The 18,476-nt window shown below is 39.7% G+C and overlaps 2 protein-coding genes across 3 annotated transcripts in view; one reads left to right on the forward strand and one right to left on the reverse strand.

Annotated features, from left to right (window-relative positions):
- The first annotated feature begins 1,633 nt into the window (after positions 1 to 1,633).
- Positions 1,634 to 11,616, forward strand: LOC125017356 (signal transducer and activator of transcription 1-alpha/beta-like). Of its 2 annotated transcripts, none has more exons than XM_047600384.1 (23): positions 1,634 to 2,121; positions 3,779 to 3,923; positions 4,013 to 4,108; positions 4,764 to 4,841; positions 4,941 to 5,019; positions 5,112 to 5,200; positions 5,960 to 6,111; positions 6,719 to 6,880; positions 6,967 to 7,059; positions 7,155 to 7,214; positions 7,324 to 7,353; positions 7,430 to 7,520; positions 7,657 to 7,698; positions 8,705 to 8,788; positions 8,866 to 8,967; positions 9,064 to 9,202; positions 9,612 to 9,652; positions 9,735 to 9,811; positions 9,994 to 10,136; positions 10,337 to 10,513; positions 10,681 to 10,741; positions 10,847 to 10,916; positions 11,063 to 11,616. In XM_047600384.1, exons 1-23 carry the CDS (start codon positions 1,991 to 1,993, stop codon positions 11,192 to 11,194), a joined length of 2,274 nt encoding a protein of 757 aa, XP_047456340.1. In that variant the 5' UTR covers positions 1,634 to 1,990; the 3' UTR covers positions 11,195 to 11,616. The 2 variants fall into 2 exon arrangements, with proteins under 2 accessions (XP_047456340.1, XP_047456341.1); XM_047600385.1 differs by having other exon boundaries at positions 10,681 to 10,708.
- A 1,867-nt stretch (positions 11,617 to 13,483) lies between these two features.
- Positions 13,484 to 18,476, reverse strand: part of glsb (glutaminase b) — a 34,008-nt gene continuing 29,015 nt past the window's right edge. Inside the window, exons 15-18 of the mRNA XM_047600389.1 lie at positions 16,147 to 16,208; positions 14,983 to 15,059; positions 14,822 to 14,885; positions 13,484 to 14,224 (exon numbers count right to left, since the gene is read on the reverse strand). Of these exons, the coding sequence (XP_047456345.1) occupies positions 14,077 to 14,224; positions 14,822 to 14,885; positions 14,983 to 15,059; positions 16,147 to 16,208 (351 nt within the window). The 3' untranslated portion in view covers positions 13,484 to 14,076. The remainder of the gene's footprint in view (positions 14,225 to 14,821; positions 14,886 to 14,982; positions 15,060 to 16,146; positions 16,209 to 18,476) is intronic.

The raw sequence follows: 18,476 nt of genomic DNA on the forward strand, positions 1-18,476 counted from the left end.
CGTTTTGTGGCACGGCGGGAGTTTAGAGCCTTTATTTTGAAATGCAGCCGGAAGTAAAATGTCTGCGAAAAACTACCGCTTGCTGCCTCGCGGCAAGAATTTATCGAGAATCACGTGATTCTCTGAGCGCATTGACGTGGGTGTTATGAAACATATGTTGTATGTTGCTGTGCTGCGTAAAGACGTGATCATCTCTGACAAGTCTTCTCTTGCATTTAAAAAATGCACGAAAGAACAAAGTTAAAAACTCTTCAGGCACCAACCGTCGAATTCCTTCCTGCTCAGCTCCAACACTCTCCTTATATATGGTGCCTTTTCTCCACATTAATGAACAACCAGAGCCTTGGGGATAATATTTTACAGAGTAATTAGCCTTTTACCCTTTAGGTAACGAACACATTCTACAAACCCGGAAAAATTAATGTGGACAGGAAGAGGGCGATACTACATGTGCAATTTAAAGCATGAACAAAACTTGATTCCGCTTTTTAAGATCACAGAGGGACATATTAGGAGGTCAGGCTGTTCAACACAAAGATGAAAAACTTTCATTTTTTCGATAAAACAGTAAACAGTAACGTCTGGCATGAGTGTCACAATACTTTAATTGTGGCTCGTGATACTAAACCATCCAAATTATAGCAATAGCACTGATGTTGACTAGATGTTGTGCTAAGATCATAGTATTCTAGCTTAACTTGAATACTCACACAGAAATGAAGGTAACATCACACTGTAGTCCCTCTGGCTGAACCAACACAGAAGAAATAAATTCACCCCTGTTGTGTTGTCATGAATAGTGAAATAAACCATTGAGACCAAACCCGTTTTTTTTTTTTTTTTTTTTTTTTTGCACCAGGCTGTAAACATGTTTAATAATGCTGTAAAGCTTTTTAACACTGGGTCTATGGGGATTTACTCCCTTTTGCAACCAGCCTCAAGCGGCCACTCGATAAACTGCAATTTTCTTATCTAGTTCCTGCAACAAACAAACAAAAACAAAACCTCTTCTTTGCCTGAGGCCTGGTGTGAATGTGTTGGTATGTGCAGTAAAGGGAGTATGTTTACAACCATCTCTACAAAAACAGATGAGAATTCTTTAAAAAATGAAATTTCTTATGAAAGATAAGTGCAGTTTGGGCTCATTTCTGTGCTCTTTGGTCCTGGCTCTCAGTGTTGTGTTCTGTCCACTTCTTTTACTAAGACAAATTAGGAAAATAAGTTATTTCCATTCTTCTATGTAATGTATATGTAATTCATGCTTCGGGCCACTTTAAACCCTCTGGCGGACCTCTTTTGCCCCGCAGGCCGTATGTTTGACACACGGCCTGTAGCCTTTTACATCCTCTTACACCTAAAACTCCCGAACATTTACGCACAACCCGTCTCTCTCTTGTGGGTCCGCGCACAATCTCTACAGTTCATTTACATTTAAAGACTCTTTGAGATAAACGTCCTGTTCACTTTAAATCTTATTCCCTTTGTCCTTTTGTTGCGTGATTTGAAAGCGGAAATGCAAACTGTGCAACCGAGGGGTTAACTTGACTCAGCTCGGCCACGATTTCTGGTGAATCACGTGATTCGGAGGGCGTTACCGGGTTTATAAAAAGCACCGGCCCGCGGAACCACAGTCAGACCCGGTCAGGACAGGGGTCGGGTCGGGTGGTCTGGTGTGAGACGTCTATCTCACTTTACCTGTAAATTACAACCATAGCGACAGACACAAGGTCAGATTTATTGAGTGTGCAGGACGCAAAGGATCGTTTTCCTTTCCTCTTTCGATACGGGAACAGTTTCGTTTTTGAGCTGCTCAGTTATTTATTTGCCCTCATTCATTTCTTCTATTTGTTGAATGTCAAAAGTTAGTTGTCCAAATATTTGCGTCGTTAGTGTTTGTTCAGGTTCCTTGTTTCCCGTGATTCTCATCCGGCTGCTCGTTGCGTGATTTTTTGGATACATTGTGATTCATTTTTGTCCGGGATACTTGGAGATGGCGCAGTGGCAGGACCTGCTGAGGCTGGACTCGTCTCTCCAGAGCCGTGTGAGGCAGCTGTACGGGGAGACCACGTTCCCCAGAGACATCCGACACTTTCTGTGCTTCTGGATCGAGAGCCAAGACTGGTAAGACGCGTGTGGAAGGGCGCAGGGGCTGAGTCTGGCTGTATGAAGGACGGGGGCGTGAAATGTAGCATAGACTGTATATAAATATGAACGGAGGAGCTGCTCATTTACTTTATGTATATATTTATTCCATTTGTTTATCCAAAGTCTTAAACTGAGCTTTTCCCACTCGATCGTGTGTTATTGTTGCCTTTAATTGCCTCATGGTTACTAAAGATAGAAAAGCTCCCCTTAGGTCATAAGCTCCGCCTCCTCCATATTAGTGGGCGGGACTTGGGTCAAAATAAAACACTAAAATACACGTGAGTTTTTTTTCAGTTATGGTTTCTCTCATTTTTATATAGTTAGTACAATGTGATGAACACGATAGAAACAGGATGTGACATGATGGCGACCGCCAGTTGCCATGCCAACAGCTCTGTAAAGTGGTCCTGTGAGACCGTGAGAGTGGTAAAAACTATTTTTAACAATAAGTCCAGCGTATAATCCAACATTTCCTTGTTACTGATAAAGATAAAGCACAGGGTAGTATTAATTAAAAGAAAAATACGAGTGGGTCTGAAGGGAAACATGGGCGGGGCATCGATATCGTGGCTCCACCCTTGTCCATACTGATCAGACTCTGCGTCAGTTTGGCAAATGCAAGAATGTGGAGACAGGTTGTCCATATTTGTATACAGTCTATGCTCCAGACCAACTTACTGCCTTGAAATATTTGTAGATGTAGGGAAGTTGTTGTGGCTTCCATGAGAGGGTCCAGCTGCATTTTGCACATCTCTCCCTATTGTTTCAAGTAGTATCAGTAGATTAACATATTCATTCATGATTAATCCTTTGATATCTGTAGTTAAAGTGTGTAACCAACACCTGAGCTGCACAGAATTCTCCCTGCTCTCATCACTCAGCAGTTTTAATGCTACTTGGCGCAGGACATAATTATTTATTACTACCTCTCTCCAGACTGACTGACTTTCCACAATGTTACTAGTTCTTTATCTAAAGCTAAAACATTTTTATGCCCTCATGTTGTGGTTTTTCAGACCACAAAATAAAAGTCCAATGGAAATTTTTTTTTTCTGCATTTCCCCGTCACCGACGTCACTGGAGGTGACTCAGTTGGTCCATCTTCCTTAAAGTGACGAGAATTCGTGAGAATTATGGGACATCGCAAGATGAGACTTTACCAGAGTTACAGCTCATTCGCAAAACGCCTTTCAGTGGAAACGCGTGCAAAATACTTTATAGAAATTTCAAAAATATCACTTTTATTTTGCTACGGTCAGGCCCAGGTCATAATAACATAAACATGCCTGCACTTTGACAGCCTTAACTTATATGTATTTTAGAAATGGTTACAGAAAATAAACGATGAATGAGTGAGTATGTTGTCCACCTGGCATATTATAGCACGTATCAAACTTATTTAGACTGCAAACAATCCCAGACTTGAGCTTAACATACAGTCACCTTATGACCAGTGTAGCATCTGCACCAGTTTAAACTCAACCTAGTCAGGAACGTCAGTGGAGACTTACATATTGTGTTCATCTCTCTTAATAATTATGTCTGTGCTTATGTTTGGTACATGGTTAGATCCTCTTATCCTGAACTTTTATCTCGCTACATCAAACCTTGACATCCAGTTGTCTTCTCTCAGGGATTCGGCCGCTGTGAACGAAGCTCAAGCCAACACGTACTTCAGTTCTTTCCTTCTCCATTTGGACGAACAGTGGAAACGTTCTGTTGAGGAGAACAACATTTTGCAGGCGCCTGATTATTTAAGGATGAAGAATTATTTAAAGGTAAGGCCGACATGAGAAATTGAAAATCTGCTATTTCTTGGATTTCTTGGATTCCTACTATTTATTAGGATTTTTTTTTTTTCTCCTAGGAGAACTTTGAAAATAATCCACTAAACTTGGCCATACGTCTCTCTTGGTGCCTTAAGGAGGAAAAGAAAATCCTGGATTCAATCTCTCAGGAGCAGGTGACGAGATACGTTTCATGCCAACACGAGCAGTTAACCTCCTGAGACACGAGCTTTTGTTTGCTATGTGTTTTTAATTTCTCCAAGGTATTTGGGATCAGTAGGACCTAAGACGTATGAAAACTAAGCATCATCTTTCAACAGGAAGTAGTAGTTTTTGGAAAAAATCAGTGTCCTCATATGTGAACACTGACACTGATTCCATCATTATATATTATAATAAAATATAAAACTGTTTATTTTAATACCTGAACATGGCTGAGCAAAACCATAACAATGAAGTCCCAATGTCCTCAAACGAGTACTTGCTAATTAGCGACGTTGTAGCTCGTTGCTATTAATAAAATTAGTTAAATTTGCGCGTCATATCAAACGAGAAACGTTAATAAGCATAAATAAATATGTTTTAACCGTAGAATTTCCACTTTTGTCCTGTGATCGTCTACATAGTGAATGCAGCTAACATGTTTTTACCAACTAATGTATTGACCCTTTGCTACCACTAGATGGCAGACTAAAGTGTCCACTAACGAGGACAACAGGTTTAAATCAAGCAAAATAAGGTGTATATGAGGATGCAGGGTCTCAGGAGGTTAAAGCTTTGTAGGAATATTTTCAGTACAGTATTAAACTTTTTGTTCTGTGTTTTTCTTAGGGCTGCATGGGTCAAAGCATGGAACAACACTGGACGGAGTTGCACAACAAAGTCAGCAAACTGAAACAGCAGGCTTCGGTAAACTCGCTGTAACTTTTTAGCTGCCTCGAAAGAGAAATGCTGCACAGCTGTAGAGCAGAGTATACTGTATTTATGACTTTGTGAACTCTAATGCAGGAGATCAAGAAGGAAATTAAGATGCTGGAGAATCTAAATGAGAAGCTCGACTTCATACTGAAGACCTGGCAAAGCAAAGGTTTGTCAGCACACCTGCAGAAAAGGAGGTGACGTGGATGAACTTCCGGCTTCGCTTGTGTTTGACAAATGTGCCTGTTTTGTTGTTACCAGTGGAGCAGCACAATGGGTTGGCTCAGTCCCAGAGATTTGTGGAGATGGAGTGTTACAAGCTGACAGACATCATCCTGCAAAAAAGACAGGTAGTGTAAGAGCCGTAATTTATGTTTGGTTGCAATACTCCTCCGAGCCACAGGAGGGCAGCCAGGCGGTGTTTGCACCAGAGCCATATATTAGAGAGAGTCTGTCCAACTCAAATCATGGCGCCATGTTTGCTACATCAGAGCTTAGATTCTACAGTGTAACTCTATGTTTAAATAAATTACTTATTTTCACCATTAACAGGCCTATAAATGTTATTACCAACATCTGTCAATATGTTAAAGGTCCTCACTTAAATATCCCAGCGTCTACTTCCTTTAAATATCTTAAATGAGCTGTAAAATGCTTTGTAGCCCAATCACCTCATCAGTCATGGAGCTGTGTTTACCTTCTCCTCAGTCTCCGTGTTCATCCATCACCATTAAAAGGTTCAAATTACTCAGAAAAATTATAAATACTCAGAAATAGTCAAAATTAAACCAGTCTTACTGTTATTTGGTATTATCATTATAGCATTAGCATGCTAGCCATAATAACTTCACTGAGGTAAAGTTAAATTAAATGTGTCTATTTACATGGACATAAAATACATGCACACATGGGTTTCACAGTATATATGATGCTAGCTGCTATTTATCTAAATGTTTAGTCTAGGTAACTAGCTAGCATAAGGCTAGCATAAGGCTAGGCTAACTTCAAACTTCATTTTTAAAGCGGCGTTTTTGAGATCAAGGCTCACACTAATGATAGTGTGATTTTATTTTTTATTTTATCTTTCTTCCTGGTTGTTCTTCTTTCAGATTGTGCCGGACCGTGTGGTCAGCATTTTAAAATGTGCCGAGCAGATTGTGACCACTCTCACTGATGTGGAGCTGCCTGCGTGGAAACACAAGCAGCAGATGTCCTGTCTGGGACGTCCCGTTGACACCAGCCTGGACCACCTTCAGCAGTGGTAGATACCAGTTTATACGTTGGTTCATCTAGTTTCTCAGACATGTATCAATAATTGTGTAGCCTATACTATGATAATGTGCTCTGTACCATAAAGTGGTAAAAGGATAATAACCAGACTGAGAAGCAAATCAGATCTGGGGGCTTTATATCGGTGCCACTGAATATTTAATTAGCTTAGCCTCCTTAGCTCTGTTGCTGTGCTGTCGGTTTTTCACCTGCATGGATGGAAATGAACCTTCAGAATGTCTAAGGTCAAACCAAGTTTGTCTTGACTTCACCTCAAAAGATGCAGAACCTGCAACAAGGGAGGAAACACCTGGAATTAGATCCATCATCTGACCATGCATAGCATTTTTAGCATTTTATTAAAAGTAATGTAGCGTCTTCGATAGCCTGACAGACCCCACGCCACTGGTTTTATTAGGATCATCATGACAGTTTGTTCATTATTTCTTAGTCTTAGTTGTATTTATATTATTTAAATTAATATTCTGTTCGACTTGCACGTTACAAAATGCCTTAAAAAATAAAAAGGCTCCATTTTTGGATAAAGTTTGTATGTTTTTTAATGCCATCCATCCCTGGCGCTCGTGTTCTGTGTGCAGGTTTACGACCGTCGCTGAGGTGCTGCTAGAAATACACAAACAGCTGCAGAAGCTGCAGGAACAGGACAACAAATACAGCAGCTGCTACGGTGTTTCCCTCGCAGCTTCACTCGCTGAAATGCAGACGTTCGGCCAGTCCTTGCTCGCGAAGCTTCTCACAAAGTAAGACATGACACCAGGACTGTTTCATCCATAGCACGAACTCACAAACTGTCCTCACGCTGTTTTTTTGTGGCCTTGCGTTGCAGTGCTCTTGTTGTTGAGAAACAACCCGTCATGCAAAGTTTACCACAGCGGCCTCTAATAATCAAGACCGGGGTGCAGTTCAAAGTGACAGTGAGGTAAGGTTGCCTTTAAAATAGGACGAATGATTGTAAATAAACACAACTTATTCGTATGAAATGCTGATGCTGATCTTCTATTTTTCTCTCCTCAGGTTCTTAGCAAACATCCCTGATTTTAAGTGCATGCTTAAAGTCAAACCAGTATTTGACAAGTGAGTTAAAAACAAAACAAAAAAAAAACACGAGTGATGAGTTTGTTTAAGTATAGATAATTATTTTCTTGTTCTCATGATTCTGTCTGTGTGCTTTCCCACAATAAAGGGACGTTGAAGAGACCAAGACGGGCAGCGGGTATGTGACTGACACACAGCTGATCGGTGGTTTAGATGAACATCGGTTAATTCTGACTTCTCGTTTCCGGGTGCAGGTTCCGTCTCTTTGATTTCAACAGGAGCGACAGCAAAGTGCTGGATGTGGACACACCTGATAGAGGCTTGACCGCAGAGTTTGACCACATGGTACGAAACTGTCAAACACCTGGAAAGTTAAAGGACACATCATCTATTTTTAATTTTTTTATTTATATGTATTTTCTAAACAGTACGTACATTTATTAACCCAAGAATCTAACAGTTCTCACCATTTGTTTTTCAGTCCATTACAGAGAAAAGGTCAAGAACAAAAGGATTGTGTGAGGTAAGAGAAGACATTTATTTTTCAGCCACCTTCTGATTTTAAAAATGTCACATATCCATTTTACCTAACGTGGATATTAAATTAGACGTACAGGTTGGAACTTTCAGTGACTTAGGGCCTGATTTAACTACGATCCCAAATAAAGGGCGATGCTAAATTGTGCGCACAAGCTTATAGACTGTTGCAAAAGGTGGTGGAGGGAGTTTGGGAGAACAGACCTAACGAAGGCGTGAAATAAAATTTGAAGCTGTGGAATTAGAGGCAAAAAAACAAACATATTTTGGAGATAGAGCAAAGGAATATTAACAGAACCAGGAGAAAGTCAGTATGAGAGGCTGCTTGTTATGAGGTCGATGCTGTGGGGAAAACAAAAGGAAAAGTGGAATTAAGACAAAATGGTGAGAAATAAGAAGAGCAAAGGAAACAGGTGGCTCCAAAATGTTATCGCTGGATACGAGATACATCTCAGTTATTTCTGCTTCCGTCGTTCCTAAAATGTTGACGCACGTGAAAAAGATTGGTCCTCTGTTGCCTTTCGCATCCTCCTCACAACAATAACACAACGCAGACATTTATTCCTCTGCTCAGCCAGTTAATCAAACTAAATACAGAAAAATCTGTTTATTCCGTCAGTTTCAGCTTTAATAATATGAGTCCCACTGCGTGAACTAAATAATCTATTTTTTTACCTTCTCTGCACGATATTTATGCTCATTCCTTCAGAAACGCCCGTATCTTTTTATCTTCATTAAGCCAAACACACTAAATGGACTGCGCCCAATATTTTGCACGTTTGACAGATGCAGGCCTCATTGCGCCCTCTTACTAGTCCCTCGTCGTGCACTTTTATGTCAAACTCTTAAATACAGCATATTTCCCTCAGGAGTAGACGGAGACCATTAAAGACCACGTACACAAAAAAACGACACACTTCAAGGACATTTTCCTCCCACGTTACTGTTAAGTGCCTCCAGTATGACTCAGTTTTCTCCTCCTCCTCCACCAGAGTCGTCTCATCGTCACTGAGGAGCTCCACATCATTAAGTTTGTGACGGAGTTGCACAGCGCAGGGCAGACGTTCAGCATTGAGGTGAGATCTTTGCTCTTGACTTTGAGTCCCAGAAGAAGGAAGTTCACTGACTGACTTTTACCCTCGTGTTGGTCCAGACCAGCTCCCTTCCTGTGATCGTCGTATCCAGCTCCAACCAGGTCCCCAGCGCCTGGGCCTCCATCATCTGGTACAACATGTTGTGCCAGAGCAGTTCCATGGTAAAGCCACATCCCAGCAGTTAAACCAACGTACCAGGGTCTGTTTGGCCCTAAGCAGCAGTTGCATTGTCACATTTCCATAACTTCACCTCCTAGAACCTGTCGCTGTTCGTCAGCCCTCCTCCGCTGCCCTGGACTCAGCTGTCTCAGGCTCTGAGCTGGCAGTTTCTGTCCGTCGGTCAACGAGGACTCGACGACGACCAGCTCTCCATGCTCCGAGACAAACTCGTGGGTGGTGAGTGTTTGGCTGCTAGGACTCTCTGATGCACACCGTCACACAGAGAAACGCAACGCGACTAGTATAACAGACAGAAATAGTTAAATAGTCCGAGTTTGACACGGACTCTGGTCCCGATAACGGTCAGCAGTCGGTTAGCTTAGCTTATCATAAAGTGGTGGCTGTGTTCATGCAAAAATACTTTTATTAATAATAATTTAAGCGTATGTTTGTTACGTTTGTTCAGCTATTCAGGCTGAATGTTTTAAATCTGGCTGTAGCGCTACACTTCCTGTACAGACACGAGCCTTTAAATAATTATTGTCAAGGGAGTGTTTGCTTTTTTTTTTATTCCACGTGTAGGACTCTCTTTAATACACTGAATGTGGTAAATAACTGTAGGTTTTTTTTGTTTTTTTTGTCACAGACGATCCTGACGATCTCGTGCACTGGAGCAACTTCTCCAAAGTGAGTGTCAACATCATTTGTTGTCATATTCATATCTGAGCAGGATCTGAGTGAACGCTGACATTTTTTTACCGTGTGCTAGAATGAATGTGCCTGGATTTGGATTGATGGGATTCTGGATTTGATTAAGAAATACCTGGTGGATCTGTGGCGGGACGGGTAAGACAACACAAATGATTCAATAAGACGAACAACCAGTAAGAGGTGGGAATGTGGATGAAGAGGCTGGATTATAATGAATTTGAAGACTTCTTTGAGACTTTAAATATTGAGATATGCACCGTGGTGCGAGGGAACACATGGACCTCAGTGAACTGGTCCTTTCTGCGTGTCGGTTTCAGGTCCATCATGGGCTTCGTGAGCAGGGGCAGAGCTCGGCTGCTGTTGCAGACAACGAAAACCGGGACTTTTCTGCTGCGCTTTAGCGAGAGCAACAAAGACGGAGCGATCACCTTCAGCTGGGTGGACAGGGACGCCAATGGAGGTATGTAGAACCAAGCAAGGTCCAAAAAACAAGAGCCTTTCCTCCATCTCTGACTGGCTGACTGGTCAGAGTGTGAGCCAGTACTCACAGGTGGAAGCAAATCACGATTTACGCTAAATAAAAGCGATGTTTCTGAAATTTCACGTGTTTCCATTGTCTATGAACCTGGCCTTACTTTTCCGTCTCTGGTTCCTCTGCAGAGCCTCACGTGCATTCGGTGGAGCCTTACATTAAGACGGAGCTGAAGACGATATCTCTGCCAGACATTCTTTACCGCTACAGTCTGACGACGCAGCGAAAGACCAGGAATCCTCTGATCTACCTTTACCCTGACATCCACAAAGACGTCGCCTTCAAGCGCTACTGCAAAATCACAGGTATCGTTTCTCGCCCGTTGAATCAAAGTCACATTTATTCAGCAAACACACAGACGTAGGCTGGAGTCGACCTCCATGCACCTGTTGCGTGAAGCTGCACACACAACTATGGATTCATGATGCTGACGTGCAGATAAAGACCAGATGTCTGTGTTCTGTTCATGCAGAAGAATCATCACATCAGAGCGGAAACGGGTACGTCAACAGGAAACTTATCAGCGTATCTGTGTAAGTAAGACAATAATGCTTTCCACCCCCAGACATCTTCTCTATCGTTGTACAGAAAATGATTTTCTAAAGTCTGATGTTTTTTTTGTTTTTTTTTTTGTACAGGAATCCTACACCTCCTCCATCTCCACCCGCTGTGCTACTGGAAGATGATGACATGGACATGGACACATATGTGGGTTTCTCCTTTATCATATTTTTGCTCACTTCTTTCGGTGCTTCACAGAGCAGAGCGCGGCCGCAGACGAGTGTTCACTCAGTACTTGTCTTTAGGTTTAGACTGGTTACGGTTTACTAAATCTACTTTTTGTCTGGCTGCAGAATGACCCAACTGAACTGTTGAAGGAGCTGGGATTTGATGTCTTCTGGCCGTCAGGGAACCCTCTGCTCTACTCACCGCTGCCTGTGTCCAGCTTTGAAGAGCCTCCCTCCCCCCACCCACCCATCCTCTAAATATATATATATATATGTATATGTACAGCTGATCAAATGAACTATCAATGCCACAATGTGATTGTTTTGCTGTTTTTTTTTTAAGGAAAAAATAAATCCGGATCCTGTAGCCGTTCTTTATATTTGTTTATTAAAATAAACATTTGTTTGCATTCCAGTGCCAAGAGAAGTAACAACTGCGTTGTACAATACTGAACGTCCAGCGGAATAACGTCATTCGTACACATTCAGTCGTCTCAAGACTTTACAGTCCCAAAAAGAAAATAAATAATTCGTAGCCTTCCCTCACTCTGTGTAAAATCTGTAGCCGGCAAATCCACTAATGTAGCTACCTGACGAGTTAAAGGTGCAACTGACCATTTATTGAACATGTTTTATTTGTATGATAAAAATCATCATCTTTGAAATAAAAGGAATGAAACGATATTTTGTTAATTTTCTTTTATTTATTTTTTGTGGGGGGGGGTCAACATTATGTTTTATGAAATTTTGTGTTTAAAGATGGGAAAGTTTTAGAGCTGAACGTCTGCTTGTTTGTTTCTAATTTACTACGTCAGAACTGCACATCGTGTTTGCTTCGTGGTCATGACAACAATACGTGTGTTAAAATGAATATTTATGCATTGACTTTAACAGCCTCAGTTTAAATATGCAAATTACATCTGGTTAAATTTGCATTAATGCATTAATTTACAGAACAGAAAGTCAACATTGGGAGAAAAAAAAAGGTTCATTTTGTTGAAGTTTTTGCAGATTTACTTATTGTATACGAGATAATATTTAATTTTATTACGACATAACTAAAAAAAAAAACAAACAATGTGAATTTCCAGGAAAAAAAATAAAATAAATGATTAAAATGCCATGTTTTAAAGAATAATATGTGTAATCCAGACTGAATAACATGAAAACAAGTCTGTCCCTTGTAAATGAACTGAAGTGGAGATTTCAGGCTGTGATTGAAAAGAAAATGTCCCTCGTATATTTTAAACTTCCATTCATCATAAATAGAAAATGTGTCATTAATTTTTACAAGTTTAAATAACAGATATAATAATAGATGGAACTTTATCAGATGAAAAGCTACATTCAGACATTTTGTTTAAACATGCAACTAAGGTTATATCTGAACTTAAAATCCTGCACATACATTTAAAATATGTAATAATCCTGTGTTTGCTGTATTGTTGTATAATATTATATTTTAATAATATATTATTTCATGCAACATTAAAAATGTGCAGAGAAATAAAATATTCTTTCTACTTTTCTGAGAGAAGACAACGTTGTTGAAGCAAAATCTCCCCAAAATATAGATATTTCTTCACTAACTATAGGCAGCTATAAGTAACCACATCTCCCTTATTATTAACCACATCTCCCTTATTATTAACCATATCTCCCTCTTATTAACCACATCTCCCTTATTATTAACCATATCTCCCTCTTATTAACCACATCTCCCTTATTATTAACCATATCTCCTTCTTATTAACCACATCTCCCTTATTATTAACCATATCTCCTTCTTATTAACCATATCTCCCTTATTATTAACCATATCTCCCTCTTATTAACCACATCTCCCTTATTATTAACCACATCTCCTTCTTATTAACCATATCTCCCTTATTATTAACCATATCTCCCTCTTATTAACCACATCTCCCTTATTATTAACCACATCTCCTTCTTATTAACCATATCTCCCTTATTATTAACCACATCTCCCTCTTATTAACCACATCTCCCTTATTATTAACCACATCTCCCTTATTATTAACCATATCTCCCTCTTATTAACCACATCTCCCTTATTATTAACCATATCTCCCTTATTATTAACCATATCTCCCTCTTATTAACCATATCTCCCTTATTATTAACCACATCTCCCTCTTATTAACCACATCTCCCTTTTAAATTATTAACCAACATCTCCCATTATTATTACTCACATCTCCCTTATTATTAACCACATCTCCCTCTTATTAACCACATCTCCCTCTTATTAACCACATCTCCCTTATTATTAACCATATCTCCCTCTTATTAACCATATCTCCCTTATTATTAACCATATCTCCCTTATTATTAACCATATCTCCCTTATTATTAACCACATCTCCCTCTTATTAACCACATCTCCCTCTTATTAACCACATCTCCCTCTTATTAACCATATCTCCCTTATTATTCTTTACCAATATTCTTAATAAAAATAGTAATTAAAGTTAATTGACTTTGACTCATCAGGTAGTTCCATTATTTTTATGTTTCTAACTCAAGGAATGTTCAAGTCTTTATTTACGTCCACACACATAGTGTTAAGTTTGGATTATAACCACTTTGTTCATTTTATATATTTGCAACTGAGGTTTTTACGAGAGAGAAATTAATTACATTCACGGACCTCAACAAAACGCGTGGAAGCAAAACTCAGATGGCCGCTCTGCACATTTCCATCATGTTTTTAACATCCTTGACACACACACAGCACTGTTTCCTGCAGCTTTGACACAACACATGTGAACCTTAACACACTCAGAGACACAATTTACATAAGCTCCACGCACCTCACTACCTCACAACACAAACACAATGAGAGTATTATCCAAATGGTACCAGACAGAGAATAACCTAAACTAACACCTACACACAATCTGCTGAGTTACATGAGGAACAGACTGTTGACACCGTGTTACTGATATTCAGATATTATTTGTTTAAAGTGCTCACACACGACACACACACAGAGCTGCGAGTCAGAGCCAGAAAGCAAAGCAACACCGAGCTAACTAGTTCATCACACACTTCAGAAAGCCTGAGCGTTTAGGAACCGCGTCCGTCCAGTGTTTCCGGGGTGGAAACCTGCAGCAGGTCTACAGGAGGCTGTCCAGACTCTTCTCCGCGCTCTCCTTGTCCTCGGAAGCTGCAGGCGGGCTGTATTTGTCGTGGTATTGCTGCAGGATGGTGACGACGTCGTGGTGGCCGAAGTGCACGGCCTCGTCCTGCGGAGTGTTTCCCCATCTGCACAAACAGAACACGGCTACGACCAAAAAGCACTGGAGGAAATTACGCAGCGCGACATAAAACAGGTGCAACGTGCAGCATTCAAGGCAAAGAATTACTGTTTCATAAGAGTAAAAAAAATAAATAGAGAACAGTTAACATTAGACTTTATATATTAGGCTACAAAGCATTTTACAGTTCATTTAAGATTTTTATTATAGGCCCATTAATGGTGAAAATAAGACATTTATTTCAACATAGCACATCCGCCCCATAGAGTCACATCTAAGCTCTGATGTAACAAACATGGCGCCATGGTTTGAGTTGGACAGACTCTCTAAAACACGGCTCTGCCCATGAGAAAACAAACAATATGCCGACTCTCTGTTTCCCTTCAGAACCACAGAGATCACATGACAGGTGCAAATGTTTATGTAGTTGTGTCCTATTCATTTGCTGTGACTGTAAACAGAACGGGCTCTCGAGGGATTAATAAAGTTTTCTGACTCATTTCCTGATGTGAATTTGTTTTGAATCTCAGCAGGTCAGGTCTGTTTGACTTCTAAAGCCAAAATAACTGAATAATATCCACGCTGCAGAGAAACCAAAGCTCACCGGTCTTTGGGCACCGGGTTCACCTTGCAGGCCTCCAGCAGGAAGCGCACCACGTCCGTGTGTCCTGGAGGCAGAGGGGATATGCAACAATGATATAAATAATGAAATAAAATAAATAAAACCACAACACGTCCACTGGCTGACTTCAGACTGTGTGTTACCTTCAGCTGCTGCCACGTGAAGCGCTGTTCTGGAGTCATAGTCTCTCTGCTCCATGTTCATGGACGACAGCGCAAACCTGCAGAAACACACAGGACGTAGTTTAGATGAATGACACAGACTGAAACTTTCTCTGAGAACTGTGTCTTTAAAATTATAAAAAGCAACATCTTGGAAGCTGAGAACAGACGTGTTTGAATGTCATTTGTTTTCTTATTAGACTTATTACCAGGATCCTAGTAGTTAATATGTTACATGTCAACTATTCTTCCTGGGGTCCAATTAAAAAAAGAAAAATACATATAACAGTAATAAAACACAGTTATTGTGGAAACAGGTTCCTTATCTTCTTACATGGACAAAACAAAATGTAAATTACTCAGGAGTTTATGAAGATTAAAATGGTTCATTTGATCAAACCTGATTTCATCATTTTTTGTCGAGACAAAGGCTCAAATACTGAACTGCTTCATGTTAAAGTACGTGAATACGTCATAAATGCTGTAGCTTTCCTACCAGTTTTCAGGTTAACAGTGGGTTTTATTTTCTAAACTTAACCAAGTTTCTGTTCCTAAACCAAACCTGTTACAGTCTTAAACTTAACCTAAAAATTAACCTCAACACAAGCAAAATAACAGAAGCTTAAAACTCAGCACGATCACAAAGTCTTTATCCCACAAACATCATCACACTGAAGAAACGCTGGTTCACCACCTGCACTAAGCTTCACTTTAATGGGCAGTTTAAACCATTCACTATGAATAACTGGTGACATTTCACTGTAAACACTAAACAGTCTGATTGTGTTAAATTTAATAACTGACTTATCAACAAAATACTGACATTTAAAAAGAAAAAGCCAGATATTGGTGTGAGTTTCTTTAGGTTTTTACTGACATTTAAACCCTGAGCTGTATTAACAGAGATGCCAATAAATCTCCATCTATCTATGCACCAGCAAAGATGTGGGAGAAGACTGTAAACAAGAATGCAATGATTTTTAAATGTTTTATGAGGAAGGAAACGCAGACGTGGACGAGTTTACTCTGACTGGAGTAAATACTTCCTGATCCTATTTGAGCAAAGGCTCGTGCAGATGAGAGGTGAGAGGAGACAGGTTTCACTTTAAACGTGTTCACGTCAGTGTTAAAGTGTGATCAGTTCACCTCCTCAGTGCAGAGACGTCTCCTGTGTAGGCAGCAAACAGCAGATTGATGACAGACTTGACCTGTGGACAGAGACAGAACATTTACAGAAGGACCTCAGAGACACTTCACTTTGGGCGTTAGGATAAAATATTAATGTCACAGACTATAGTTAATGCTACACTCTTTTCAGTATCTTATATTTGTGCATATTTTATTGATAATATCCTAATAAAATATGCACATTTATTCTGGGAAGAAAATCACTGCAGACATTTCAACTATTGCCTCTACACATCAACCAATCAGCTTCCTTCAGGACTTACCATCAAAATCACCAAATCACTTCCTATAAGCAAACCTAGAAGAGTTCATACTAAGAAGGACAGGAAATGTGAAACAAATGAGGAGACAAATACACTATATGAAAGCAAACAATCATCCAGATTTTTCAGTTCATGGGTCAATTATTTTCTTCTGGCATCTTTTTATACCATAAAGCAAAGATATCGACTTCAAAGCATAAACAGTACATAAATATGAGCACTGGTGATTCACGCTTTGGTTTGATTAAAACTGCTCCACCTCCAACAATTAAAAAGAATGTTAGATTATACACTGATCTTATTTATTTTATTGTTTCCTATCCTTTAAAAGCGTTAATTTAACATGTATCTTAGTGTTTTAGTTTAGCTCAAGTCCCATCCACTAACATGGTGAAGCTTATAAGCCTCCAGCCACCAGGGGGAGCTCTAAGTAAGTAAGTATTTATTATTTTTGTGCCATTAATGAAAGGTTGATAATTTTGCAAAATGAAAAAAAGTTGTGACAGAATAATCTAGAACTCCTGGATCATTTTTAACAGGTTTTCTTTTCAACACATTCTCCATGAATCATTCTTGTTCTCTTAAATGAGGCCATGAATGAACTGGAAGGTCTTTCTTTTACAAATCTTCCTCCATGCTGCTGCTGCTGCTGCTGCTGCTAGTTCTCTCTGCACCCACTCCACACCTTTCCACGTTTAACCGGCCCTCTCCTTCTTCTTCTTTCCCTCTCTAGTGTCTGATCATGTTTTTTTTTATGTCCCTTCATCCGTGGAGGTTAAAAAAGTATCGAGTTTGTTTTTCCAATGTTACGAGTAAAAAGTACAGATATCTGTGTACAAATGTAGGGAGTAAAAGTTAAAAGTAATGAGAGAAAGAAAAACTCAAAGTACAGATACCTGAAAAATCTACTTAAGTACAGTGGCAAGGTATTTGTACCTTGTTATTTCCCACTTCTGAGTATAGTATAGTATAGTATAGTATAGTATAGTATAGTGCAGGTATAGTATAATATATAAAAACCTACTGACAACTCTTCATTTAAATATGCCGACTTGTCTTTGCTGAACATGCAAAGCTGCTGCTGATATTGATGAATGACCGTTATAAAACCTGACATGATGAGCACAGAGGCACCTTGAACCATCAGGAAGCGACAGAGCTACGTCACATTTACCTTCTCAGGGAATCAGAGGAGCCTTATTTCACTACGTGACGCACAGACGACTTTTGATTTGCAGACTCCAGTTTGATTTTCTGTTACCGACGCACTTCACACTAAAAATGAAATGAACGCCTTTATGACAGGACGAATATAGATCAGACCTTTAGAGCCACTGGATGCAAATATCCTCAGTCAGCTTCTATATAAGAGGAACATTCACATTTCAGCTGCTCTGTGTTCTCTGCTGCATCAGTCAGAGGACGGGGAATAAACGAGTGGATAATGAAACCGGGGGACAACACAGCAAATAAATTATGAAGCTGATGAGCTGAACTTGTGAAAGGTGAAGAAAGAGTGAAAGAGTTCAGCTATTTGTGAATATAAATAACATTCTGTCAGAGTGAGATAAGAGGATCGATATCACTCTGGTACCTGGATGTTAAATCTGAAACTACATGTGAAGTCGACTGCAACTACGTTTTCATCCAACTATTGGGGCGAAGGATGGACGTACACTGGCCTCCTGAGACCCCACGTCCTCATATGGGGACATTAAGTTTTAGGTTTGTTTGTTTTAGGATTATTCTACTTCATTTAGACCTGTTGTCCTCTTTTTTAAAAATAAACCATTTTATACTTTGTTTCAAATTGGTTAATTTACTGTAACATAATCCCCACGTCCACGTATGAGGACATTAAGTTTTAGGTTCGTTTGTTTTAGGATTATTCTACTTCATTTAGACCTGTTTTCCTCAAAACTAATTAGCAAGTACTCGTTTGAGGACGTCAGGATTTCAACGTTTGCAATTCTGTCTTTTTAAAAATAAACAGTTTTATATTTTGTTACAAATTGGTTAATTAAC

Source organism: Mugil cephalus, chromosome 12, assembly GCF_022458985.1.
Source record: "Mugil cephalus isolate CIBA_MC_2020 chromosome 12, CIBA_Mcephalus_1.1, whole genome shotgun sequence".
In the NCBI taxonomy this organism is placed as follows: Eukaryota; Metazoa; Chordata; class Actinopteri; order Mugiliformes; family Mugilidae; genus Mugil; species Mugil cephalus.

What these genes read in the sequence shown, in the direction of transcription:
- LOC125017356 (XM_047600384.1), top strand. Translation starts at nt 1,991, where the DNA reads ATGGCGCAGTGGCAGGACCTGCTGAGGCTGGACTCGTCTCTCCAGAGC. An exon ending in TGGATCGAGAGCCAAGACTG is followed by an intron (nt 2,122 to 3,778) that starts GTAAGACGCGTG and finishes GTCTTCTCTCAG; the next exon opens with GGATTCGGCCGCTGTGAACG. An exon ending in GAAGACCTGGCAAAGCAAAG is followed by an intron (nt 5,020 to 5,111) that starts GTTTGTCAGCAC and finishes TGTTGTTACCAG; the next exon opens with TGGAGCAGCACAATGGGTTG.